This window comes from Oppia nitens, unplaced genomic scaffold (genome assembly GCF_028296485.1).
Source record: "Oppia nitens isolate AA-2021 unplaced genomic scaffold, nextdenovo-longstitch-racon4-pilon3 scaffold4_pilon_pilon_pilon, whole genome shotgun sequence".
Taxonomy (NCBI): domain Eukaryota; kingdom Metazoa; phylum Arthropoda; class Arachnida; order Sarcoptiformes; family Oppiidae; genus Oppia; species Oppia nitens.
In genome coordinates this window covers 6,301,429-6,327,007 of record NW_026533232.1, presented here as the reverse complement: position 1 = coordinate 6,327,007, position 25,579 = coordinate 6,301,429, and the positions used below count along the sequence as shown (strand labels likewise).

At 29.2% G+C, this 25,579-nt stretch overlaps 8 protein-coding genes and 1 non-coding gene across 12 annotated transcripts; 5 read left to right on the top strand and 4 right to left on the bottom strand.

Moving 5' to 3' along the window:
• The first annotated feature begins 273 nt into the window (after positions 1-273).
• On the top strand, positions 274-2,039 carry LOC128959848 (RNA-binding protein 47-like). The gene is made up of 6 exons (XM_054305866.1): positions 274-839; positions 946-980; positions 1,044-1,126; positions 1,200-1,380; positions 1,456-1,695; positions 1,760-2,039. Exons 1-6 carry the CDS (start codon positions 286-288, stop codon positions 2,011-2,013), a joined length of 1,347 nt encoding a protein of 448 aa, XP_054161841.1. The 5' UTR covers positions 274-285; the 3' UTR covers positions 2,014-2,039.
• A 754-nt stretch (positions 2,040-2,793) lies between these two features.
• Positions 2,794-4,169, top strand: LOC128960011 (mitochondrial GTPase 1-like). Its single transcript, XM_054306072.1, has 5 exons — positions 2,794-3,008; positions 3,064-3,329; positions 3,391-3,703; positions 3,803-3,994; positions 4,046-4,169. The coding sequence occupies exons 1-5, from the start codon at positions 2,921-2,923 to the stop codon at positions 4,150-4,152; spliced, it is 966 nt and encodes a 321-aa protein (XP_054162047.1). The 5' UTR covers positions 2,794-2,920; the 3' UTR covers positions 4,153-4,169.
• Positions 4,170-4,205: 36 nt separating this feature from the next.
• Positions 4,206-5,140, bottom strand: LOC128960012 (60S ribosomal protein L10a-2-like). The gene is made up of 2 exons (XM_054306073.1): positions 5,055-5,140; positions 4,206-4,932 (listed from the first exon to the last, which is right to left on the bottom strand). Exon 2 carries the CDS (start codon positions 4,921-4,923, stop codon positions 4,258-4,260), a length of 666 nt encoding a protein of 221 aa, XP_054162048.1. The 5' UTR covers positions 4,924-4,932; positions 5,055-5,140; the 3' UTR covers positions 4,206-4,257.
• A 942-nt stretch (positions 5,141-6,082) lies between these two features.
• LOC128960010 (RNA polymerase-associated protein LEO1-like) lies at positions 6,083-7,850 on the bottom strand. The gene is made up of 2 exons (XM_054306071.1): positions 7,373-7,850; positions 6,083-7,309 (listed from the first exon to the last, which is right to left on the bottom strand). Exons 1-2 carry the CDS (start codon positions 7,749-7,751, stop codon positions 6,126-6,128), a joined length of 1,563 nt encoding a protein of 520 aa, XP_054162046.1. The 5' UTR covers positions 7,752-7,850; the 3' UTR covers positions 6,083-6,125.
• A 315-nt stretch (positions 7,851-8,165) lies between these two features.
• Trnae-cuc (transfer RNA glutamic acid (anticodon CUC)) lies at positions 8,166-8,237 on the top strand. Its single transcript has one exon. It is a non-coding gene; the product is annotated as a tRNA-Glu (tRNA).
• A 1,563-nt stretch (positions 8,238-9,800) lies between these two features.
• Positions 9,801-19,516, top strand: LOC128960008 (tight junction protein ZO-1-like). Of its 4 annotated transcripts, XM_054306070.1 has the most exons (14): positions 9,801-10,012; positions 10,125-10,204; positions 12,668-12,840; positions 12,918-13,096; positions 13,166-13,269; positions 13,329-13,620; positions 13,727-15,399; positions 15,482-15,508; positions 15,632-16,347; positions 16,403-16,756; positions 16,814-17,221; positions 18,900-19,185; positions 19,255-19,330; positions 19,413-19,516. In XM_054306070.1, exons 2-14 carry the CDS (start codon positions 10,136-10,138, stop codon positions 19,514-19,516), a joined length of 4,461 nt encoding a protein of 1,486 aa, XP_054162045.1. In that variant the 5' UTR covers positions 9,801-10,012; positions 10,125-10,135. The 4 variants fall into 4 exon arrangements, with proteins under 4 accessions (XP_054162045.1, XP_054162043.1, XP_054162042.1 ...); XM_054306068.1 differs by lacking the exons at positions 9,801-10,012; positions 10,125-10,204 and adding an exon at positions 11,574-12,259 and having other exon boundaries at positions 15,632-16,341; XM_054306067.1 differs by lacking the exons at positions 9,801-10,012; positions 10,125-10,204 and adding an exon at positions 11,574-12,259.
• Positions 19,517-20,815: 1,299 nt separating this feature from the next.
• Positions 20,816-21,315, top strand: LOC128959925 (trafficking protein particle complex subunit 2-like). The gene has a single exon (XM_054305960.1). It carries the CDS (start codon positions 20,856-20,858, stop codon positions 21,294-21,296), a length of 441 nt encoding a protein of 146 aa, XP_054161935.1. The 5' UTR covers positions 20,816-20,855; the 3' UTR covers positions 21,297-21,315.
• Positions 21,316-21,518: 203 nt separating this feature from the next.
• LOC128959662 (adipocyte plasma membrane-associated protein-like) lies at positions 21,519-23,214 on the bottom strand. Its single transcript, XM_054305665.1, has 2 exons — positions 22,599-23,214; positions 21,519-22,527 (listed from the first exon to the last, which is right to left on the bottom strand). Exons 1-2 carry the CDS (start codon positions 22,957-22,959, stop codon positions 21,596-21,598), a joined length of 1,293 nt encoding a protein of 430 aa, XP_054161640.1. The 5' UTR covers positions 22,960-23,214; the 3' UTR covers positions 21,519-21,595.
• Positions 23,215-23,778: 564 nt separating this feature from the next.
• LOC128960328 (adipocyte plasma membrane-associated protein-like) lies at positions 23,779-25,134 on the bottom strand. Its single transcript, XM_054306399.1, has 2 exons — positions 24,765-25,134; positions 23,779-24,698 (listed from the first exon to the last, which is right to left on the bottom strand). Exons 1-2 carry the CDS (start codon positions 25,117-25,119, stop codon positions 23,779-23,781), a joined length of 1,275 nt encoding a protein of 424 aa, XP_054162374.1. The 5' UTR covers positions 25,120-25,134.
• Between the last annotated feature and the right edge of the window lie 445 nt (positions 25,135-25,579).

Below are 25,579 nucleotides of genomic sequence, written 5' to 3'. Positions count from 1 at the left end.
TGACTTATTGTTTGAATAAATGTTTGAAAACTGTTTAAAAAACTTTAAATAAATGCTTTCAGAGAACGTCTGCTTTGAAGACATGAATCAATGTTTTTGTAATCAATTGAAACATTAATTTAATTCAATTAATTCAATCAAAAAACTAATTTATAAATTATTTTATAATATTTTAATAAATTTTATTTGATTTAAATTAATATAAAAGGTTTGATAAACACTTAAAGCTTTAATTAACTAAAATATTGAAAGTTTTTGACCAAAAGTGACGACAAAGTGAAGACAATGTCTGGAAATATCAGTAAAGAACAGAAACTATTGGATCTAATAGAGAGAAGTGGATTCAATATAGTCCAGGAAAATGGTCAGCGAGTGTTTGGTCCGCCTCCCGATTGGCCATCTAATCAACCGCCGCCACAAAAGGGATGCGAAGTGTTTGTCGGGAAAATCCCGCGCGACTGCTATGAGGATGAATTGGTTCCTCTTCTGACCCGAATCGGACCAATCTATCAGTTGAGACTAATGATGGACTTCAGTGGCACTAATAGAGGCTATGCTTTTGCCACTTATATCAATCAAAGCGATGCCAACAAAGCAATCAAACAATTAAACAATATTGAGATCCGGGAAAACAAACGCATTGGTGTTGTCCAAAGTCTCGATAACTGCCGTCTCTTTATTGGTAACATTCCGCTCAATAAAACACGTCAGGATGTGATGCAAGAGTTATCCAAAGAGACCGATGGAGTGGTCAATGCTATTGTGTATAATAATTACAACAAAGTAGAGAAACAATACAAGAATAGAGGCTTTGCTTTTGTTGAGTACAAAACTCATCGGTAAGTCTTAAAAATTAATTATTACTTTATCTCCAATAATATAAATTAAATATAAATCCATAATAATTGTAAATTATATAATAATTTATTATTTTTTAATCTTAAGTGACGCTGCGATGGCCAGACGCAAACTATTACCTGGTATTTCATTAACTTATTTTTGTAGATAATTATTGAATTTAATGCAATTAATTATATTTAAAGGAAAAATTAAACTTTTTGATTGTGAAATAAGCGTTGATTGGGCGGTCCCTGAGACCAATGTTGACGAAGAAATTATGTCAAAAGTTAGTTACCATTAAATTATAGTATTTTTTAAATTATTGGCTAACGTTATAATTATAATAATTGATAATATAGGTTATGGTGTTATTTGTACGCCATTTAAGCATCGAATGCAGTGAAGATATGATCAAAAATGTGTTTTCATTGAAAGGCAGTCAAAAAGTTAATGTCCAGAAAGTGAAGAAAATCAAGAACTATGCGTTTGTCCATTACTTTACTCGAGAAGATGCAGAAATGTCTTTGAAAAGCTTAACTCGTTTGTTGATAATAAATATATCCTAATAATTGTAAAACTATATTATTTTTAAAATATATATATATATATATTTAGAAAGTGATTTACGAGCCACTGGTCTAACAGATGAGGGCCAACAACTTGAGATCACTTGGGCTAAGCCTCCAAATGCGGCCAATACTTTTCAAAGACGAAAAAAACGTTACTATGGGTTAGGAAATAGTGGCGGCGATGGCATTAATACAAAGACTTATTCACCCAATACCGGTGCTCTAATGAATACAATGGCTTCACAATTTGATTACAACACTAACAAACAATTTACACCAAATATTTGTATATTTAATTATTTAATGATTAAATTTAAATGATATTTTAAATTGATTTGCTTTGCTTTCAGACTCCAGTCTAATGAGCGGTGATTCAAACAATTGGACGATTCGTAACAGTAGTCCTTCCATTGCAATGACTGGTTTAAGAATGAATGGTAGGAACAGTATCAATATGGCCAACACTAACCCAAACAGTAATCACACTCCCATTTGGTATCCAATTGAGAGACAATATCCATGGCTGCCTCCAATTGGTGTCGTACGCTCTCCACAAACCATTGGCGTATTTCGTTCCCCTCAACCATATAATGTGTTTCATTAATTTGATATCATTATCTACTTATTTCTACATTAATTTTTTATGCTTTACTCACTTAATCAAACTTTTATCTTTACCGGTATTTATTTAATATATACCACCAATTATTATGAATTTACGATTAACTATATATTATAGTGTTTTAAGTTTTGGCTTTATTATAGTGTTTTAAGTTTTGGCTTTAAAAAATTTTAATTTTAATCTTTTTGCATACTTTATATAAATTTGTACGAACTTATAGTCTTTAGTCAAAATAGTACAAAACATATAAAGTTTTTAAATTATATATTATATTGATTTTATGGATTATTAAATTTCTATTAAACATATATTCCTTATAAAATACAATATAATAAGTTATTTTGAATTACGAGTGCCGGTCACCATATAATTACATAAATTTAGATTCTTTTAAAACCCTTTTTAAATACTAACAAATTGTTAATATATTTTTATTATTGTACGAATTAATGCTCTAAAATAATGGAGTATTTTTTATAATTAATTTGATTTATTGAAACAAATGATTGAATTTTAGTAATTTACTTATCGATAAAAATTGTCATTTTTAATAAACATAATAATTATATATTGATAACTCTGATAAGTCTAGTATAAAAAATATTACGTTAAGGTAAAAGATTTGTATAATTTGAAAAAATTAACAATAAGTTGATAAAAAATTTTCTAATTTTCTAATAAACTAAACTACAGGTGAAGACCACTTTGGTTACTAAACTTTGTTATTATATAATAACTTTCTAATCAATCGATTGAATGCATTGCGTTGTATGTAATCATATGAACGACACATGTATTGCATTTGTTTACAGCATTTGTTTGTATTGAGGGATATCTGAATCAAATTACTAAACAGACAATTATTGTGACATCGGGTCTGTCAGAGGACATGTCAGCTGTAAAAGAATTGGCCATTCGTTCCAATTATCACTTGAAATATAAAATACAAAAATGGTTTCCAAGACATATGAACAAAGGTTTGGTTTAAGACAACTATTGATTGTATGTCTTAATGTCTTAATTGAATGACAGGATTTCGTGATGTGATGAAGACTATACGTAAAGTCGATTGTATTGTTGAAGTACACGACGCAAGAATACCATTCAGTGGTCGTAATCTTGAGTTCATCCGAAGTTTGACTTCAATCAAACCTCATGTCCTTATTTTGACTAAAGTAGACCTCATGGACATGATTTACAAGAGACGAGTCAAAGACAAACTGGAATATGAAGGCAACAGTAAATGTCTTTTCATTGACTCTATGAACGCAAGCAAAGAACTTTCGGGATTCAGTCAAGTGATATCTTTGTTAGCAAACAATTATTAAATTTTATTGCAATTTTGATTGTCATTTACAGATACTTCCGACAGTTGTTGAAATAATTTCAAATTCAAATCGTTTCAATAGAGAGGACGCAACTGATATCAATTTAATGATAATCGGTATCCCAAATGTTGGCAAATCAACATTAATTAACCGAATGAGACACACATATCTTGGAGTGGGTGGTCGGGCAACTGTGACCGGTGCCACTGCTGGTGTAACCAGAAGTGTATTAGAAAGGATTAAAATAAATGCCATTCCTCCGGTTTATTTGTTTGATACGCCCGGAGTTCTTGATCCCAAAGTGGACAAAGATATTGAAACAATAATGAGATGTGCTCTCTGTGGTATGTCTTTCATAATTAATTTTGAATATAATTTAATTTCAAACATTATTGATTTGAACATCGATTGCTTACATTTTAATCATTATTTACTTATATTAGCCACACTTAATGATAATGTGATTGGTATTGAAAATATTGCCGATTATTTGCTTTATTGGATGAATCGACACAAAAATTATAATTATGTTAATCACTTGGGATTAGACACTCCTTCTGATGATATCCGAGAGGTTCTCATTAAAGGATCAGTTTATTTAAAAAACTTATATGAGATCCGTTGTCCTCAAACAGGTATTCTTTCAGATTATTTATTATACTATTGATTAAAATTATAATTCATAGGACAACTTGAAATGCGACCACAATTATCAAACACAGCAAATGTTTTTGTGACAGCATTTAGGAAAGGATTATTAGGTCGCGTACTATTAGATGACGATATCTTATAAATATTTAATTAAAGTTTAAACTATTAAATCATTAATAAAAATCATTATTTAGTAATAATCAATGTTTATTCAAAAGTCCGCAAAACAATTGCAAAATATCAATATTTAGTACAATCTCTGTGGCGGACCCATAGTTGACTTGATATGAAGCGAACGGATGTTTTGCCAGTTCTTCTTCAGCAGCGATACCAAGAAATTGATAGTTAAGTTGATGTTTTGCGCCAATTCGTCTGAATTCATGTCAACATTTCCAACGGCCACTGCCAGACACAACACTTTCTTCATTTGTAATTTGATGGTAGACTTCACTTCATCCGCTTTGGACATCATATTCTCATTGTGTGTCAATAGCGACGGGAACTTTCCAGCCTTATTGAGTCCGGGACCTAATAAACGTGGGATCTGTTTAATAAGCGACTCCGAAGCCAGAAAAGCGTCGTAACTCTTTGCTAACTTCTTAACCAATTTCTTGTTTTTATTCAACTTCTTGAGGGCCTCTGCGTCCATAAACGGCAAGTTATTAGCGGCCGCTTCATCGCAATGTTGTTGATCACCTAAAATGCAAATACGAAACTTCGATCGCGGAATATGTCGTAAACGAACGGTTCCACTGAAACGCTTATCCTTCTGTGGGTCGTAGTTCTTGAGTGCGATCTGTAGTTCAACCGTCTCAACAAACTTCCGCTTTTTGCCGTCATTATCACCTTTGGATGCGTCCAACAATCCATTGACGCATTCATACAAAGTGTCTTTTGTCACTTTCGATGACATCTTCACTCACTAAATGGTAATAAAGTAGTGGACAATAATGTTAGACAACAACTGATGATATATTTAATCTTAAATAATGTCTGAAATGATAGTTAATTGCAATTAACTTCAATTAACTTCAATTAACTTACGTGTAGTCGACTGTTGAATGCAATGCTTAACAACACATCCGTCAAAATGGACTCAAACTCTGTTTCCGATACACGGATTATGAGCTATCGAAAACTCGGGCCCTTTTTATGTATATTACATATGTTTTTTGTGTAACTATATCTCTATTAAATAATTATATAATTACATAAATGATGTCGCATTTTTTTAAACAACACATGACAATATGGTATCTTTTATAATTACCAAATGTAGCACAAAAAACATAAGTAACATAAATAAAAAAGTACCGAGTTTGTTCTGAAAATGTTTAGTGTACAACACATGGCTTTAACATACATTCATACAATTCATATCAAATACTTATTTCTTTATTATATTACATACGCTATCAGTTTATAGTATTCAAAAAGTACCAAATTTTCATTAGCAGTTGCATTGCTTACAAATATGTATTTAAATATCAATTCAATACAATTGACAATACAATAGATGGCAATCGTGTATTCAATTTTGATTTACCGGTAATTTAAAAAACTTATTTTTCTCAAGTTTAGTAATAATTTAGTTTTAAAAATAATTTAGTTTTAAAAATAATTTAGTTTTAAAAATAATTTAAAAAACAAATGATAGCTAACTAATTTTAATTTAGGGCTTTATTTTTTATTAATAGTAATTAAATATCATAATATTATTACTATAAATTTATAGATTTGTTATTTTAATTATTTATCGTAAACTAAATTTAATTAACTAATGTAATGTAATGTAACTAAAAATTATATATATTTATTATATGACTTAATTGGGATTCACTTTTATTTGAGTAACATTAAGAGATACTGTAGTTATTTATTGTGATTTTTTACTATCAATTTAAGTTTTATAAAAAAGTAGTCAATTTTCGACTCAAATGTACAGTAAATACAAGTACCGGTAATATCAACAAAACTTATGATTAAATAAAATAATAATTTTTGAATTTATTTAAAATTTAATTAATAGACAAAATATACACAATAGATGAGAATATACATGTATTTATTGTCATAATAATTGACATAAATTTAAACAAAATGATTGACATATCTCTAGTCTTCATCACTTTCTTCAATATGAATAGCTTTTCTCTTTTCGGTTTTCTTTCTATCAAACGGATTATCGCTATCGTCATCATCGCTATCATTGTTTGGTTTGGATTCCTCTTCAGACATGGGTTCTGTGTCATCATATCTAGAAAATGATCCCCTTTTGAACTGACTTTTAATTCGAGAGATAGAAATGCCTCCTTCTTCTTCGTCTTCATCGCCATCCGGTTCCAAATAAGAAGCGTTTGGGCCTCTAGTTAGTGTCCTTTCTCGGGCACGTCTTTGTTTATTTTCACGTCTAATGGAAGCCTTAAGTCGATCCTCTTCTTTCTTAATCATTTCTGTTCGATGGGCTTCAGGATCTTTACCAACATTTGGCAAAACTCTAATCTTCTGTGTTTTCTGACTTCTGTCAGCTAAAGAAAGCGTAAGTTTTCTGTGAGTAAAGCTTTCCGTCGAATACGGTCTGAACGTTAACTTTGTTCTGAACACTGTCTGTCCTTGAAGTCCAGTTCCTTGACGTATGAATAGATGGTTATTATCACCGGCCAAAAGGTGTAATTTATGAATGTCAAAGATCTCGTCACCCAAATGTAAAGAATAGCTGCCATCAGACCAGCGAACCACTCGTGCATTACTTTCTTTCTTCAATTCACTCGTTTCTTTGTCGACAACATTTCGCCAACGAATCGTATTTTCGACTTTAAGTTTGAGTCGTGCTCTACCTTCGTCATCAAGATTTTCGTCTTCATCAATCTCGTCCTCATACCATTGAGGATCATATGGATGTGTGTCAATGCTTAGAAAGTTTGGTAGTTTCACAAAATGCACTTCTTTGCCCAAATCGGCTACAATTCGCGGAATTTCCACTTCAATTCTTGTCTCAGGAATTGGTTCTTCTTCTTGTGGTTGATCTTCATCTCCCTCTTTATCATACCTTTCTCCTTCATTTTTGTCTTCTCTATCATCATCTCTATCATTGTCTCTATCATCATCTCTATCATCTTCTCTATCGTCGTCTCTATCGTCGTCTCTATCGTCATCTCTATCGTCATCTCTATCGTCGTCTCTATCATTGTCTTTATCATCCTCTCTATTCTCGTCTCTATCTTCGTCTATATCCTCGTCTATATCCTCGTCTTTATCCTCTTCATGATAAGCCTGACCGGGAGTTTTAGGGATGTGATCTAAATATAAATATATAATAATTTCTTAATCTTATAATATAGTAAATCAATACTAAGATATACCTAATTCTTCATTGGACTCCTGATCAGAGTCTTCAACTGATTTGTCGTTTATTTTCTCTTTATTTTTGTCAGCGGACTCGTCGTTGGATTCTTGATCCGAGTCAGCATTTGAGTCATGATTTGAATCGTGATTTTGGTCTTCTTGGTCTTCATGGTCTTCATTATCATTTTTGTCATCTTCTTTATCATCGTTTTGTTCATCATTTGAATCGCTATTTGACGAGTCGTGTGAATCTTCTTCTTTATCATCATTGTCTACATTTGTCTCATTAGTCACTTGATTCACCTGATTGTTACTTCTTTGGCTGTCATTACTGGAGTCATCGTCGGATGAGTTGGAGTCGACATCACTGCCAAAGACGTCCTGATAGTCAGTCATTATATGTCTTCAATGTTGACCACAATTATAGCTTAGATTGGATGCAATCAAAACATATACTGTATTATTGTATTACTGTTTTAAACAGTAGTGTGTTATACATACTATGTATTACATAGTACTGTACATACAGTACTGTATTTAACGCAATGTATTGTAAATTAACACTACAAACGTGTAGACTATACTCTATAGTATTAATATTAATAGTACTCTATAGAGTCTATACTATACTCTATAGAGTACTATTAATATTAGTTATTACATTTAGTTATGTATTATTGTTTTAATAATTTATACATTAAAAATCAATTTTATTTATTAAAATTATTTTAAAAACTTATTTAAAACTGAATTTATTAAAAAGTAATTTTATGATTATAAATATTATAAATTGATACATAACTAATATAATCCGGCATGGTCTAGTGGTTAGGATAGCTGGCTCTCACCCAGCAGGCCCGGGTTCGATTCCCGGTGTCGGAACATTTTTTTTGATTAAATTAAATTTTAAAATATTCTATACATATTGTGTACTGTATAAGTAGTTTATTGGGATTGTAATAATTAACTATAAATATGTATAAAATAAATTAATCTAACCATAGTATTTATTATAATTTAATGGTATGTAAAAAAATGTACGTAATATAACTAAATATAATTAAATATTTAATAGCACCCATCAAATTTTTTAGTTATCTTTTAATTTTTAGCTATTATTACTTACCGTATAAAACAAGTGATATTCATATAATTTTGTTACAATGTATATACAATAATACAGTATATTTATATAGTACGGTATATACTGTACATAATATGTACTACATATATATAATAATATATACTATTATAAATACAGAATGATTTTATATAAATATACTTTATATTACAACAATTATAACTTATAAGAAAAATATTAATATAATTCTAGAGGTATTTATTGAATAAAAAATTACTTTTATATACAGTACTATTATATGAATGATATTATACTATACTTTATTATATGTTTATATATCTGGAGTCGCAAAGTGGGTAAGTCTTGACTTTAGAGTCAGTTCTGGTATTTGAAACAATATTTTTAATACTTGAAAGCAATGCTTGAATAGTTAGTTGACTTAAGTTATGGTTTTTGTTGAGTGAGTAGAAAAAGAGGGAGAGATTTGAAATTATTGATATCTAAAGCTAATAAGTTTTATGCACCGGTATATAGCAGTACATTGTATTATTAATACTGTATTAATAACTTATATAAAACATGTAGTATTTGTAAATTGTTTAAAACCTATGTTTTTATAAGTTTATATTGAAGTTGAATGTAAAGACCAATGGATGCATTCATTGACTTCGTGTAAAAATCTAATATATAAGTCATTTGTCTTTTAGGTTTGAAATTTGTTTAAGAGATGAGAAAAATGTAGTCTAAAAAAACTTTTTGCTAACGATTTACAAAACATTGATTTGAAAGAAATTGAAAGTTGTTTGAAGTGTTTGACATAAAGTTATATCGAAGGCATAAATGCATTGATTTTTGTTGATCTCTTCAGAACCAGAGGTGTGTTTCTCTAAGCATTAGTTAAACAGAGAGAAAAATGAGAAATATTTTTGAGACCAATCTATTATTACCACATATTAGGGGTTCTCTTCAGCCAAAAGAGTCAATATATCTGTGCTTTAGTATAGTATGTATAGGAATGGTATGGTATGGCAGACAACAAGGTCAAAGGCAGGCAGCACTTGTATGTCTTACTGTTAGACAGATATCTAAGAACCGGTTGGTTCGCCCATCGCCTCTCTGATAGTCCCTACAGGGCCTAACAGCCCCACTGAGTGTATGTGCATTGCCTACCAGTGCCTACCATTGACTACATGACTGGATGCTTGAGGAGCAGCACCAGTATGGATGGTATTGGATGTATATCTTGTGGTACTATAGCAACTATAAGTAAAATTTAAAGTTCTTTGTTAACAAACCAAAGACACAGCACTTTCTTATGTTAGAGTTTGAGAGTTTGGGTCAACTCTTGGACTCTCACTATATGTATGTTTGTCTATATGTGCCTTCAATACCTACCAAAGCTTACAACGGCTTTAAGCCAGTGTTTGTGCCTTTAATGCCTGTAATGGCCAATACATGTAACGCTTGTTTAGCAACTTTAGTGCCAATATTGTCGATCGGTTTTAAATATTTTTGTCGTTAAAATTTGTTTAAAGAGAGAGACACGTGAATGACTTACACATTAAATAAAGTTGGGGTAAGTCATACATATGTCATAACTTTTATTACCAATTATTATGGATAACCAATTTGTGTGACACTTGTTATATCACTATTGTTTACCGTATGTTATATACAAACATATATAGTGTCCCAAAATATGACTCGAAATAAGTTACTCCAGAAATACATCTCAAGTTTCTCTCCTCAACAAAAAACCATTGATTTGGTAAGCAATACATTGAGTTATACAGTCAATGGCTTTCCTATGTTTTTGTTAAACTTTCCATAAATTGCTTTCCTTTAAATCATATACTAGTAGTACTTGATATCATATATATAATATGTTTACTATGCTATCACCACTATAAATTGTAGTAGAAATTATATTATATAAAATACAAATTGATTTGAAATTGTGTTGAATAACAAACAATTTTGTTGATCACCTAAATTTGTTATAAATAATTAAACTTTAAGCTCAATATAAAGCCAGTATAGCGTAATACTCAATATACAGTATATTAATGGATATCAATATGTGGTATAAAAAGCAATAAAACTAATAAAAAGTCAAAAGCTTTGCGAGAATGCACTTAATGTTTGTTTGAAGTCTCAGTTAATTACAAATAATTCAAATTCTTTTCTTGTGTTACACTACTTGTGCCACAAATTAAAAACTTTTTATTTATATTATTAGTCGGTTTTTATAATAATAATAATAATATATTAGTTTTTATTTTTCTCACTTATTATTTTTAATTTAGTATTAAGTTTTAGACAGTGTTATCAAAGTTTCATCTATAAATGTTTTTATGTTAATTTAAATTATTTAAAAAAATTAATTATGGATTATTTTTGCAAATTTTTGAGATATTTTGACATTACTTTTGATAAGTTTTAATAAAAATGTTCATTTGATTATAAAGCTATGAAAAAACAATAAAAACATTTTATACAAAAATATAAACATATAAATATTTTTAATTTTGGACATATAGAAAAATTATGAAAAACTAGGCGATATAAATATTTATAAGTTGATTTTGAAACACTATTGTAATAATGTGTATATTACTGTATTTAATACTTTATGGAAAATATATAAAAAACAATTTTTAATAAAAAAAATTAGAGTAAAAGCATAAATAAAAATTGAAATAAAAACAAAAATAGGTTTAATATAACAGTCCCCTTGTAATCGATTAATATTAAAATCTGATTCCTCCCTATTTTCAAATATTTTTGAAATATTGCAGATGTTTGTATGCAATGTAATTATAATTACCGGATAACTATTTTAAGTGGACTATAACTATAATTTGTAATTAATTATTTTTATTTTCTTGAATATTGAAGATTATATATATTTTATATTAAGTAGTTTTCTTTTTTACATTTTCTACAACAATATACAAAATACATACTATTTAGGTATTTAATACCTACTAAAACATTAAAGGCAATTCCTATAATTTGTCAACTCTATTTATTGACATTATTATTTACAAGAGTATTGTTTTACAGTCAAATTGTATGATTTGTATGATACTATTGATGTAGATTTGAATGAAATCATAAATATTGTTTGCATTCAAAGTTTTCAAATTGTATTTGTTGTTTGAGTTATTTTGTTGCCAATTATATGATAGTAATGTTGAGATATATGAGTAGAAAGTTGTTTGTGAGTCACAAGAAAGTTAAGAAGCAAAGAAAGGCACGAAAAGTCGTGAATAATAGGAACAGGACTTCTAAAGAGCGCCGGAATAAGCTCTCCAGTGATTTGCGATCACAGGTCCTATCAGTCGATGACTTGAGCGGATCAGATATGCCAAGAGATATAGAAGTTGCAAATTGGATACTAGATGTACACCAAAACTTAGCGCATAAATCGCGTTCAATGTCACCGACTCGTAGTCCAACATATTCTTATAATTCACCACTTTTTCATCCGCCAACACCTGTGCGCAGTTCATCCCGAATGGCTTTCCAAAGATATAACAGTTTGGGTCACAATTATTCTTTAGCAACCAGTCCTTTGACTTATTCAACTGGTTTAGTGCAAAGAAATTATGTCAAAAAACGTATGAATAGATCCGGTGATAACAGAATGAGTCCGTTAAGTACTAATGAAAAATCTAAGAAAACTACTAAAAGTAAAACCAAAAAATCTGAGCTAAAAAACAAAAATATTTCAAAAACTAAAACTAAAAGTAAGGATAAAAATGGATCAAAAAGTAAAAGATCGCATTCAAGGGACAGGTCATTGTCCAAGAAATATAAGGTTTGACTTAATGATTATCAAAGAGTTTTCAAATATCTGTAACTTTTAAACTCATTAATTATATTATTGATTAATAGATTTTACTCTAAATTTATAAAATAAATTCATTCATAATATATGTATTTTATTAAAATAATCAGATTTTCAATTTAAAGCCAATCCCTTTAAATACTTAAAAAATTGTGTCATATTTTTTATGTGATTTTAAATTTATAAAAACAAAAAATCTTATAATTATATACAAAATATTACAATACTGTACGATAATTTGCATCCAGTATACCACATATGATATCCAACAAACTTTTAACAAAATTATAACTAATATATTGTAACAAAAGTCACACTAAAATATAATTTATGATTTAAAAAAAACTAATTTAAAATTATAACTAATTTATTTAAAAGGGGGGCGAACGGGTTGGGTGGGAGTTTCAAAATGTAACTCTTACTCGAGTTCCCGGATATGGCTTTGGTATAGCCGTTAGTGGCGGTCGCGATAACCCGCACTTTATTAATGGCGATCCAGCCATCGCTATATCAGATGTACTCAAAGCGGGTCCGGCTGAAGGAAAACTACAGTAAGTTATTGAAAGATTAAACAATAATTTGTTAGTAAAATAATGACAATATTTATGAAAATTGTTTAAAAAAACAGAATCAATGATCGGGTGATGAGTGCTAACGGTGTGTCCTTAGAGAATGTCGATTATACCACTGCTGTGAATGTATTGCGTGAGTGCGGCAATACTGTCAACCTATTGATCAAACGGAGGACTTTATTACCAAACAGTGATTTAGTTAAAGTAACGCTCACTAAAAGCAACAAAAAAGATGGTATTAATGATAAAATGATAACACAAACTATACTTCAATATATTTACGACACTTTTTTCAATATTACAGACTTTGGTATAGTTCTCGGCTGTAAATTCTTTATCAAAGAGATAACAAACAGAAGTCTTATTGACAAAGATTCGTCAATTAAAGAGGGAGATGTCATCATCAAAGTAAGGCTCAAACGCATCTATTTTTTATCATTTTCATCAAAAACTCATTATTTCAACAGATAAACACTTCGAGTACTGAAAACTTGAGTTTAAAAGAAGCAAAAAAGTTAATTGAAAACAGCAAAGAAAAGTTAAATTTAGTTATAAGTCGAGAACCAAATGTTAGTAATAACAGACAGAGCGATAGCAATATCAATGGTTATCCTAACGGACAGTCCAGATGGTCAACAGCTAATCTATATGATAATGCAATGGCAATCAAAGACACGTACGATAATATTAATAACGCCAATCGATCATCTAATTGGGGAACTCATAATCAGAATGTTTACGTCCAACCGCCTACAAGAGGTAACCATTTATTTTTTAATTTACATATTTTTATAAATTAAAATTGTATTTATAACAAAGTTATCTAATTATATATTTATTTAATAAAATAAATATTTAATTTTAGGAGATTATGGACACAACTCTGATGATAAAAACAATTTATTATCGATAGATCGTTCAATTGGTGGACCCTCTGGAAGAAATCGTGGTCCAATTTCAGACATATCATTACAACAATTGGATCAGCCTTCGACTCCATTAATGACAAGCCATTCCCGAAACGCTTCTTTGCCAAATGATACTGAAGCGCCACCACGACCTCCTCTACCTCGACCTAATCATTATGATGACGATCCTTTGACTCGTAGGAAACAACAAACAGTTATTTCTGATCCACGTTTTATATCTTTTCATAAAGAAGGAAGTGTAGGCATTAGACTTACTGGTGGTAATGAAGTCGGCATTTTTGTTACGGCTGTACAACCGGGAAGTCCGGCCTCTTTGCAAGGCTTGCAATCAGGAGATAAAATGCTTAAAGCAAATAATAAAGACATGAGAGGAGTGACAAGAGAGGATGCAGTATTGTTTTTATTAAGTCTTCAGGAACAGATTGATTTAGTGGTTCAGAATCGCAAAGAAGAATACGATGAAATTGTTGCCAATCAAAAGGGAGACTCGTTTTATATAAGAGTGCACTTCAATTATGACAGCGAAGGAAAGGGTGAACTATCGTTTCATGTCGGAGAGGTATTTCATGTGGTCGACACACTCTTCAATGGTGTTGTTGGTTCGTGGCTTGTCTTTAGATTGGGACGTAATAACCAAGAAATCCAAAAAGGATCCGTTCCTAATAGAAACAGAGCTGAAGAATTGTCTGCAGAGCAATGCACAGAAAAGTCTAAAAAGACTGACACAAATACATCAGAAAGAAGGGGTAGTTTTTTCAAAAGAAGAAGTGCTCGACGGTCTAAATCATTGAGTAAAGATCACTGGGAAGATGTGGTGTTTGGCGATAATATGTCTAAATTCTCAGCTTATGAAAGAGTAACTCTTAAACATCCGGGTTTTATAAGACCAGTTGTATTGTTTGGTCCACTGGCAGATGTGGCGCGAGAAAAGCTGATGAAAGACTATCCGGACAAATATGCGTTCCCACAGCTCGACAATCAGTTAGAAGACGTTCCCAAAGCTTCAAAACTTAACGGAATTGTCAAACTCAGTGCTATTCGAGATATTGTCGATAAAGGAAAGCATGCATTACTTGACATAACTCCCAGTGCTGTGGATCGTCTCAATTACGCTCAGTTTTATCCGATTGTTATATTCATGAGAGCAGAAAATAAATCAGTTATTAAAGAAATGCGTTCCCGTCTCTCAAAATCTGTTCACAAAAGCTCTCGTAAACTCTACGAACAGGCCGTCAAACTGGAGAAACTTTGGTCTCATATATTTACCGCATCCGTAACTCTTACCAGTGCTGACATGTGGTATAAGAAGTTACGCGAAACCGTTGATAAACAGCAACAACAAAGCATTTGGGTGTCAGAGTCTAAACCTGAAGAACCCATTGGCGATGACTTTTTGTTTCCGATGATATCACGACTGAGTTATGCCTCATCGCCAGAAAGTGATCTCGACTTAGCCAATGAGTTACGACTTGATGAAGAAGAAGAAAATGCTCATCGATTGGTAAAAGCGTCGAGTGATCCGAGTATTGCCACAGCAGATGAAAATCCAGTTGCAATGAACAGCTTTGGTTATCCGCCGCCATATAGTTTACGTCCGCCAAACAAACAGGTAATCATTGATTAGTTTGTCATTATCTCATAAATCATTGAATCATTCATTCATTCATCCATTCATTCATTTGTTTTAATAGCTTCCGCTTCACATACTTTTGCGAAAGGTATGAATCATTGCATACTATATATCATTTCATTTTTATTAGTATTTCATTTGCATATTATATTTCAAAAATACTATTTCTTTAATATAACTTTAATTATAATGATTATTACTATAAATGTAGGAACTGTCTAAAGCATTGACCATCGAAGCCAAATCTAAGACATCGGGTGCACAAAATGCAATTTCTTCACATAACTCCACTGCCATAACTAATACCGAAAAAGAATATTTTGGATCTCCAAAGGATTCATCTTCAGCTTATAATACATTAAAAGCTGGGGAACGTTATCCTGCAGCACCGGTTCCACCAAATGATAATATATATGGTACAAAGACAGGACCAGAACCTCCTCCCAGAATAGACCGCAATAATAAGCCTTCGAGGTTTAGGAGTGCTCACGAAAGGCTGTTTGGTAGACGAGATAGAGAGTCATATACTGCTTCCGACTACATAAACACATCTTCAGCGATGCCTTCCTCACAAAAATGCGATTCATTAGAGAGAACGACAATAACTAACGGCAAACAACATATCAACGGCGCCTTTGGTGATAGTTCTTCATATAGCAGTGACTCGTATAACAAATACGGTAGTCCTACGGGAACTCTTGATAACAAACAGAATTATAATACCACTTCATCTAATGGACGACCGGCTCACGATCCCTATAGATTTACAAGAAGTACAGCACAACCACATCCAAGCACTTCAATGAAGCCACAGAGTCCTGAGCGCTCTATTAAACCAATGTCTCCTCCAAATAAATATCAAATTGATGCCATCCAGAGTAGACCAGTACCACCATCACCGCCACCAAAACCGACTAATAAGTATACGTATGTTATTTTATTTTATATATTATATTATAATATCTTATTTTATTATTTTTAGATCTCGATTGCCATCCGATGGTAGACCTGTGCCGCCACCTAAACCATCTCATTATCCATCGAGATCTTGGGCTAATAGTACTGATAATGATATGACAGAATTAAATCAAATGTCAACAAATGGATTGCAAAACAATGGTTTTGGTTATTCACCGGTATATCAACAAACAAAGCGCACGACTCAACCTAATCCTGATCTATCTAACGGACCGCCAGCTTATTATTCAACAATGCCATCAAAGGATTATCAAACAGCAAACATGAGACCACAACCACAGCCTTTAAATGGAGTCAATGGAGAAATTAATAATAATATATATGCAGAACAATCTTCTTTTGGATCTCCTATAAGAAAGTAAGTCTTTTTTCTTCAGTTTTATTTAAAATTATTAACAAAATAATTATTAATTAGGGGTCCATATTCTGATACTGACAGTAGTAGTGGTTATATGACAGCTAAAAGCAATTATGATAAGCGTCCGGTCTATAACTCATTTGCAAAGATTAATTCTTCGCCAATCAAAGACAATTATGCCACAAACGGGCCGTATCTCAACGTCCCGTATCCGCCAAAGCATTCGCGTACCTCAACATTTACAACACAACCGCCACCCCCTCCAATACCAACACAGTCCTCTCATGTAATACAACCGCCGCCAAGTATTTTGGATTTACAGCAAAATCGTGAACATCGCGGAAGTGCTTTTGAATTGTATCGCAAACCCATTGAAACAACACCAATGCGATCAACTAATCTTCAAAGTTTTGGACATCACGGCCTCCCACCCCCACCCCCTCCTTTGGTTAATAGCGATCACAAGTAAGGATATGTCTGTTGCTGAACCTTCAAAATTTTTTTGTATTTATTATTTATTTAGTTATTTATTAGCTTAAAAATATACAGTATTATTAAAACTAATTTTTATATATAAATTGAATTTATGACTCAATATTGAATAGATATTTTAATAAGGGTTTTAGGATTTATAATATAATGTAATTATTAAAGTTTTTGGAAAACTTGTTAATATTTGTGTTTCAATTGAATTCAATCGAAGTTAACTTATTTCGACAAATCATATGGTAATTAATGTTACTATTAGAGTGATTGATGAACTAATAATAACTTATTTTAATTGTTATATTTATATAGAAATTAAAATAAATTATTTCGTATTGTTCATCATAAATACTCAATTGTTTTTCGGCATATTATTATTATTATTATTCATATTTATATTATTTATATTATTGAGTTATTTTTTAATATTAATATTTATTACTATAGTAATCATTTACATTTATGAATAAATTTACAACAAATAATTCTTATTAAATAAATATTTAGCTTTATAATATCGGGTATTATCAATATAAATTTATTTACATAATATTTAGATATTAAAATTATTTTTTTTAATTAGCAATATTCTGCTACAAATATTGTTAACTAAAATCATTATTTTTAAAAAACTCAAAACCATTTTTAATTTTTTGTATAAAATCATGAAAAATGTTTAAAATTTACTAATATTATAGTTATCGTAGAATATGTATAATATGACTCAATTAATAACAAAATTCTTATATTCAAACAATAAATAAATATTTTATTAATTATATAAATTATACATATATATAAAAATAGCTTAATTGTGCAATTAATTTGTTATATATATAAAATTATTATCATTTTACTACTAAATCTGATATTTGTGCAATTGATTTATCTGTATTTGTTTACTTATTCAATGCTCATATTATAACTATATATTGATTACTTAAATACTTTTATTCAGTATAAAGTATACAGAAATATGTTATCTGAATAATGAATTTATTTGAATATTTTATTTTATTTTAAGTAACAATCAAATTAATTAACAATTTAAAATTGTTAAAAAGTACTCATTAATTTTTCATTTTATGTAATATAAAAGCTTTATTGATGATAATACTATAATTTTGATGTCAACATTAATTTAAAATCTATTATTATCAATAAAAATTCAATTAGGTCGGGTTAAACAATTATTTATATGATCAATCAAATGTAATAAATTATGTAATAAATAATTATTATCAAATAATAATATTATTAATCAAATTGCATATGCATATGTAAACATAATTTCAATATTTATTAAATATTTATTTGCCAAAATATGATTTATTTCATTTAATTCACAATTACTTATTAATTAATAAACCTATTATTTTCATTGAATTGCATTTTCTTGTTATCATAACTTTTACTAATTGTCTTAAATTCTGTTAAATCTTTTCACTTAACTAATTGTCTCTAAAATAAAACCTCATATATTTAATGAATGTATAAAAGTAGTAACGATTTCTTTATTGTTTTATAAAAAGACGAAAAATTCAGATTTTGGGTTAATTTAAGGGTTAGGTTGGCTTTTGGTTGACTTTTGTAAATAAATGTTGTGGTAATTGGCTGTCCTCTCTATACTCTATATCTCTATATTTCTGCTCTCTAGCGATAAATCCATCACATCTTCAGTAGACAGCAGTCATCACACGATTATCGCGACTGCAAAAGGATTGTTCACTAATGATGGAGGAATACTCACATCAGATGAAACTGGAGTTAGTGTTATTATACCTCCCGGTGCGATACCCAAAGGACGTCAACAAGAAATTTATTTCAAAGTCTGTAAGGATGACAAAATGGTTCCGCCATTGGACTCGGAAAAAGGCGAAACTTTAATGAGTCCTATAGTGATGTGTGGACCGCATGGACTTAAATTTGATGTACCGGTTGAGGTCTGTATACAAATGCTACTATTTATTTAATTTATAATAATTTTGTTATTAAATATATTTTATATTTAGTTACGACTTCCTCATTGCGCGTCAGTTAATCCCGACGGTTGGGCTTTTGCTTTGAAATCAAGTGATACTAATAATGGTTGTTATAATTATAATATATATAAATTTATATTAAGATAAAATGTATTGTTTGCTAATTATTTTATATTCACATATAACAGGTGAACCGTCTGAGTGGCAAAATGTATTGTTGGATACTAATGATGGCATATCTGGTCCCAAATTAGACAATAAATTTGTATCGGTTTTAGTCGACCACTTCTGAATGCAATTCAATCTCATTTATATTATTATTATTTATATCATAAAACTATAAATTAAAGTCATATTTGTTGTGAAAGTATTTGCAAACCAACATTTAAAATTAATATGAATTAACAAAAAAATGCAATAATCATATAAAGTTTAACGTAATTATAATTATATATGTTTACAGATATTTTATATTATAATATTTATATATTTTTTACATAAACTGTTGCAATGAATGTGAATAAAATAGAAAACTAATAAAAATGTATTGACTATAAAATATAACTAAATTAAATAACTAAAATATTACAGTATATCATCAAATTTATATTGAATTTATTATTCAATATAATTGCAAATATATGTATGTTTTTTTAGTTTTTGAAAAATAAAAAATTAATGTCAAACATAATATATTAATAAAATTTCAGACAATATATTATGAAAATAAATTTTATACAATAAATAAAATAATAAAATATAAATTTGAAAATAAAGTCCAATTTCGACAAAATTTAATCAAAAAATCAATACTTATAACCATTTTTTATATTTACTGAATTTTTCAATAAGTTTTTGTTTGAAAGTTTCAAATAATTTATTAATTAAGAAAATTAGTTTTATGTTTAAATTATAAAAATAGCTTCTAATGACAGACACTTTATATTAACATAAAAACCTAAAATTATATAAATATATAAAAATACGATTACATAATACAAAATAAAATTAATAAAACTATGAAATATTAACAAAATTGTTGATCAAAAACCTCTATAATTTATTGAGTTTTACTCGAGTATTGAAAAAGTTTATTATTTCAAATATAAAACCAAAAATATGTACCACTTATGTCACTTTGATATCAAACAATCGATTTTAAATTTTAAAATATAAAAAGTATACACATTTTGTCAAATAAATATCTAATAATTCACTGTACAGTACAGTACTGTATATTAAATGAAAATTGATGTAAAAATTAACAAAACTTTGATTTTCCTAAATAGTCATAAAAATAGTTGTTTTGCTTTTAATAAATTAATCAATAAATTAATCCATTTTAGCACTAAATTGTAAAGACTTTTACTATAAATTATAACAAATATAATACTAATTAACTTAATATTGTATACAATTTATTGTAATATTTTATTTGACAATTATATGAATGAATAACACAATAGATGTCAGAATAATCAATAAAAATATGAGTATTAATAACATCTAAAGTAATGTAAAGTATTTAATATAAAAATATAATATAATATACTCTTTAATAATTGAATTAAATTGTTAAACAAATAGTCATTTAGTTATATATAATAATTGGTTGACATTTGCTGTTATCGATGACATCGACATCAGGTTTTAGTTATTATCTGGTAATCGTTGGTCAGTCGGATAACCCGATCTATGAGTTGGAGTATTCGACCAAAACTGGAGGCGACAAGAGCTCAGATCACCGGTATTTGACTCAATTCATAGCTCAGGCATCACTAGATTTAGTGGATGAGTATGTGATGACATCAAACAATATGTATCTCAAATGTGTCGACAAATTCAATGAATGGTTTGTCACGGCTTTTGTGGCCAACAATCAATCCGTTAGATTCCTATTACTTCATTCATCGCCAAGAATTGATGACAATAACATCAAATCACTATTTGTTGAATTGTATGACTTGTATACTAAGTTTGCAATGAATCCACTCTATGAACATCACACTCACATCAGATCCAACATCTTTGACAAAAAGGCACATCTGTTGGCCAAAAAGTATTTACCGTAAAACACATTGTCATCAATTGGACACTCAATTCAAATTTACACAAAATATTTCAATAATTGATTGATTTATAAAATGTATAATTTATTTAATTACTGTATAATCAATACTTAAATAATTTGATTGTATTGTATATTATTATTAAATATGTATATATATTATCGTAAATATTATAAAAAGTAAATTATTTATAAAAATAAACTCATTTATTAAAAATATTTGATGTCATGTAATATATTAGTCAAAGATATTTAGAAGTAATGGACAAACAATTAATTTAGTGGTTTGAGACCAATTGGTTGTTAATAGTCTCCTCTCTCTATTTTACCAATAAATTGATTCCTAAATGAACCAAAATATAGATCACCCTCACTGTCCACTAGGACTTCAGATATACCATTGAATTGATTGGATCCTAATATTTGTTTTATTTTGCCGGTGTTTGCATCTAATTTGATTACACCACCATTTTTGGGCATAAATTTATATGCGATATGACCCGAGTATAAGTCAAACGCCAACATTTGCAACATTGGATTTGGAGTGACGTTAGTATTGATAAAATCGACGACAAGTGATGCTAAATACATAACTCGACAAACAGTTTTGCGTACAAAAGGCCAGTCAGACAAATGATCTCTAAGTGATTTACCATCAGTTCTGACGAGAAACGCACCCATCCATACGTCACCATTTCTGTCAATTCGGATATTATCGGGTTCTGCGGGTAAATGTTTGGCAAACACTTCCATCTCATTGTCGACAATCTGTTTGTTGTCTTTGAGTGCATTGTGAATGTTTTTCATCTGAATCTTATGAATAGTAAAGGTATCGGTTTCAGCAATTAATAGATATTTGTTATCCTTTGATATTTCAATGCCATTACTAAATCTAAATCCTTTTCTTAATACTTGAGAGACCTTTTTGTCGAAATCGTAAGCAAACACATAACCAGTGTCTTCGTAATCAAGTATACTATAAGGAACTCTATCCAAATGCCATTTAGTTGACGACACCGATATGTAAACCACATTTAGGTTGCGATCAAATACCAAATCATTAAAAATACCAATTATTTCATCATTTTTAAAATCAATTAACTCTTTGACATCAGTGGTCACATTGACCCGAAACAAACCGGCAAAAGCATCGATGACATAAAGAGAACCGTCGTTTGAAAATCTTAGACCCAGAGGTCGACCGCATTCAGTCATCTTTCGGTATTCGTTCTCAACTATTATTAAACCAAATAAACAATTAATCAATTAAAGTGATAATCAAATAAAAAACAAAAACAATGTTTACCACAATCTTTGCTTTTACCAAATGTTGTGACATCTCTTATCTTTAGCGAAGATTTATGTATCTCAACAAGTCGTCCGTCGGCGAGACCCGTATATAAGTGTTGGTCAGTTTCGGCAAAAGCTTCGGGACCAACAATATGTCCTTCAAGTAATCTCAGACTTCTTTGAGCCAACAGATTGTTCCAATTGTCCAAAGAATCGGCAATAAAGTCAGTGTCGTAAGCGATTGGATCAATCGGTAAATTTATAAACAAGTGATTGGGAAGTATTGCTATAACTGTGGCCAACACTACCGTCAATATAAGGATATCAACAATTGTTTTGAATAAAATTGAGAATAAGTTCTTCATTTGAAAAGCCATGGCATCAGTGATGATGTCATCAAAACACAAACTATAGTCAAATATATGTCAAAGATGTCAATCACTAGTTATTAGTGTCAATAACTTAATTGGTGTCTAATATTGTCTAATGTTGTGGTCATCAGCGGTAAAATCACTACAAATAGTCAATACTTTTTGAAAGTATTGTTTTGACCTTCAATTCAATGCATTCATTGGATATTCAATTGAATTATTCAATGAAAACACATATTCTATTCATTGGACTCTCTGTTGTATTTCATGACAAATATTTCCTTAAATCTAAATAAAACCACTTTTTTAATAAAATAATAGTTTTTATTAAATAAGTTTAAATATTTAATTATAAAATTAACTTAAAAATTAAATGACAAAAATTATCCTGGTATACTTTTTGTGTATTATTAGCATATTTTTGTATATTGCATTAATTCATAATATAAATTTATATACTGTATTATACCAGTATATCTAATATACTGTACAATAATATGCTAATAATACACAAAATGTATACCAGGATAATTTTTGTCATTTATATATAGTTAAACTAATTAATTTAAGTTTCTCCTTAAAAAGTTTTAAAATTTTATATATAATACAATGAATAATAATTTTAAATTAGCATAATATCTTTGTCATCTCAAATATTAACCATTTATAGTAGAGATATATTATGTTAAAACATTTTACAATACAATATTATATTTTAGTTTGAGTTAGAAATTAATTTAATTAAAAATATTCAATTTTATTGTCTATTAAAAAAATAAATTATTTGAATTTAATTGTGAAATCATTTAAAAGAGTATAAAATATTTATAGATCTTTCTTTAGAATTTTCCCTAAGAAATGATTAATAGCTGATCCAAAATAAAGATCTCCTTCATTGCTAATAATTGCTTCAGTAATACAATTAAAATTATTTGAACCATAAATTTGTTTAATTTGACCACTTTTTGCGTCCAATTTAATGACAGCTCCAGTTGTGGGCAAATAATCTTTAAATACATTTCCTGTATATAAATCATTGGCAATTGCTTCCAATCCTTTACTTGCAATTGTTTTACTATTAATAAAATCGATGGCAACGTATAGAGCATAAACTATCCGTCCGATTGCCCGACGAATGATTGGCCAATTGGACAGATGATCACTTAAAAGTTTACCATTAGTTCGCACCGAATACATACCAACTAATACATCACCATTTGGATCAAGTCTTATATTGTCGGGTTCTCCGGGAAGTTCAGCAAATACTTGAATATCATTGTCTTTCAATAATTTATTTTCTTTAATAGATTTATGTATGGATTGTAATGAGATCTTTAATATACGATAACCATTAGATTCAGCCACAAGAAGACTCTTTTTATCAGAACTTATTTGAAGACCATTTGAAAATTGAAATCCTTTATATAAGATAATACTTGATTTGGTGTCAAAATTATATGCAAATATATATCCAGTATAGTCGCTATCAAGTAAACCAAATAAAATGCGATTCAATGGCCATTTTGTTGTAATCACTGATATATAAATCACATTCAGTTTTGGATCAAATACCAAATCATCGTAATATTTGGTGATTTTGTCATTTTTGAAGTCAATTATTTCTTTATGATCTGTGGTAACATTTATGCGAAATAATCCGTTAACGACATCCAACACATAAAGGTATCCATCGGTATGAAAGCGAACGCCAAGAATTCGACCAAAATCTGACCCTTTATTGTCTTCTAGTTTTCAAAGTTTCATATATTTATAATAAATAATATTATTTAAAAACATTTTCAAACCCTTACTAGAAATGATTGATCCAAAGTTTGCGACGTCTCTTGTTTTTAGTGTTTCTTTATTGATCTCAACAAGTCTTCCGTCAGCCAAACCTGTATATAAGAAAGCATTCTTTTCAGCCAACGATTCCGGGCCAACAATCACACCATTTAACAGGTGCTGAGCCCTATCTACCAAATGGTTGTTCCAATTGTCTAATTTATCGGCAAATTTCACGTCACGACTCTTTGGATCAATTGGAAAGTCGCTAAAGATATTAAATGGAAGTAATGCCAAAATTACAGCTGAAATTACTGCCAAAACTAGTATATCAACGAGTGTTTTAAATAATATTGAAAACAAATCTTTAATTTGAAAAGACATTTTTAGATTTTCAAATTTATTAAGTTTAATATTATTAAAAATTAATGAAAATATAAAAAGTGATGTCAAGACTACTTGTTTATAGTGACAATCATTCAGCGATATTAACAATATATTTAAAGTGTGTAAATGTTTTTAATAATTAATTTTTAAGGAAAAATATACGATACAAACGATAAGATATAAATGTAATATTTAATAATTACATTAATTGTCTAAAATTTAATGAAATAAATCTTTAGTATTTATACATCATTGCCTTGAAAACATTTATACAATTTGCGGTCATTAGTATAAATATTAATAATTTGATAAAATAATTATTAATAAATATAACTATTGTATATCTAAATTACAATTTATTATTTGTTGTCAAACAACTTACTTTTAATTTTTCTCAACTTTTCCTAATTAATTATAGCAACTATTATCAATTATAATCAATTATAAAATTACAAAT

Coding starts and splice junctions, on each gene's coding strand:
- LOC128960010 (XM_054306071.1), bottom strand. CDS start 7,751: ATGACTGACTATCAGGACGTCTTTGGCAGTGATGTCGACTCCAACTCA. Junction 7,310..7,372: donor GGAGTCCAATGAAGAATTAG/GTATATCTTAGT, acceptor ATTTATATTTAG/ATCACATCCCTAAAACTCCC.
- LOC128960012 (XM_054306073.1), bottom strand. CDS start 4,923: ATGTCATCGAAAGTGACAAAAGACACTTTGTATGAATGCGTCAATGGA.
- LOC128960008 (XM_054306067.1), top strand. CDS start 11,621: ATGATAGTAATGTTGAGATATATGAGTAGAAAGTTGTTTGTGAGTCAC. Junction 17,222..18,899: donor TTGGTTAATAGCGATCACAA/GTAAGGATATGT, acceptor TCTGCTCTCTAG/CGATAAATCCATCACATCTT. Junction 19,331..19,412: donor ATCAAGTGATACTAATAATG/GTTGTTATAATT, acceptor CACATATAACAG/GTGAACCGTCTGAGTGGCAA.
- LOC128960328 (XM_054306399.1), bottom strand. CDS start 25,119: ATGTCTTTTCAAATTAAAGATTTGTTTTCAATATTATTTAAAACACTC. Junction 24,699..24,764: donor CTTTGGATCAATCATTTCTA/GTAAGGGTTTGA, acceptor TTTGAAAACTAG/AAGACAATAAAGGGTCAGAT.
- LOC128959848 (XM_054305866.1), top strand. CDS start 286: ATGTCTGGAAATATCAGTAAAGAACAGAAACTATTGGATCTAATAGAG. Junction 840..945: donor GTTGAGTACAAAACTCATCG/GTAAGTCTTAAA, acceptor TTTAATCTTAAG/TGACGCTGCGATGGCCAGAC. Junction 981..1,043: donor CAGACGCAAACTATTACCTG/GTATTTCATTAA, acceptor TTATATTTAAAG/GAAAAATTAAACTTTTTGAT.
- LOC128960011 (XM_054306072.1), top strand. CDS start 2,921: ATGTCAGCTGTAAAAGAATTGGCCATTCGTTCCAATTATCACTTGAAA. Junction 3,330..3,390: donor AACTTTCGGGATTCAGTCAA/GTGATATCTTTG, acceptor TGTCATTTACAG/ATACTTCCGACAGTTGTTGA. Junction 3,995..4,045: donor GATCCGTTGTCCTCAAACAG/GTATTCTTTCAG, acceptor TATAATTCATAG/GACAACTTGAAATGCGACCA.
- LOC128959925 (XM_054305960.1), top strand. CDS start 20,856: ATGACATCGACATCAGGTTTTAGTTATTATCTGGTAATCGTTGGTCAG.
- LOC128959662 (XM_054305665.1), bottom strand. CDS start 22,959: ATGGCTTTTCAAATGAAGAACTTATTCTCAATTTTATTCAAAACAATT. Junction 22,528..22,598: donor TGGTAAAAGCAAAGATTGTG/GTAAACATTGTT, acceptor GTTTAATAATAG/TTGAGAACGAATACCGAAAG.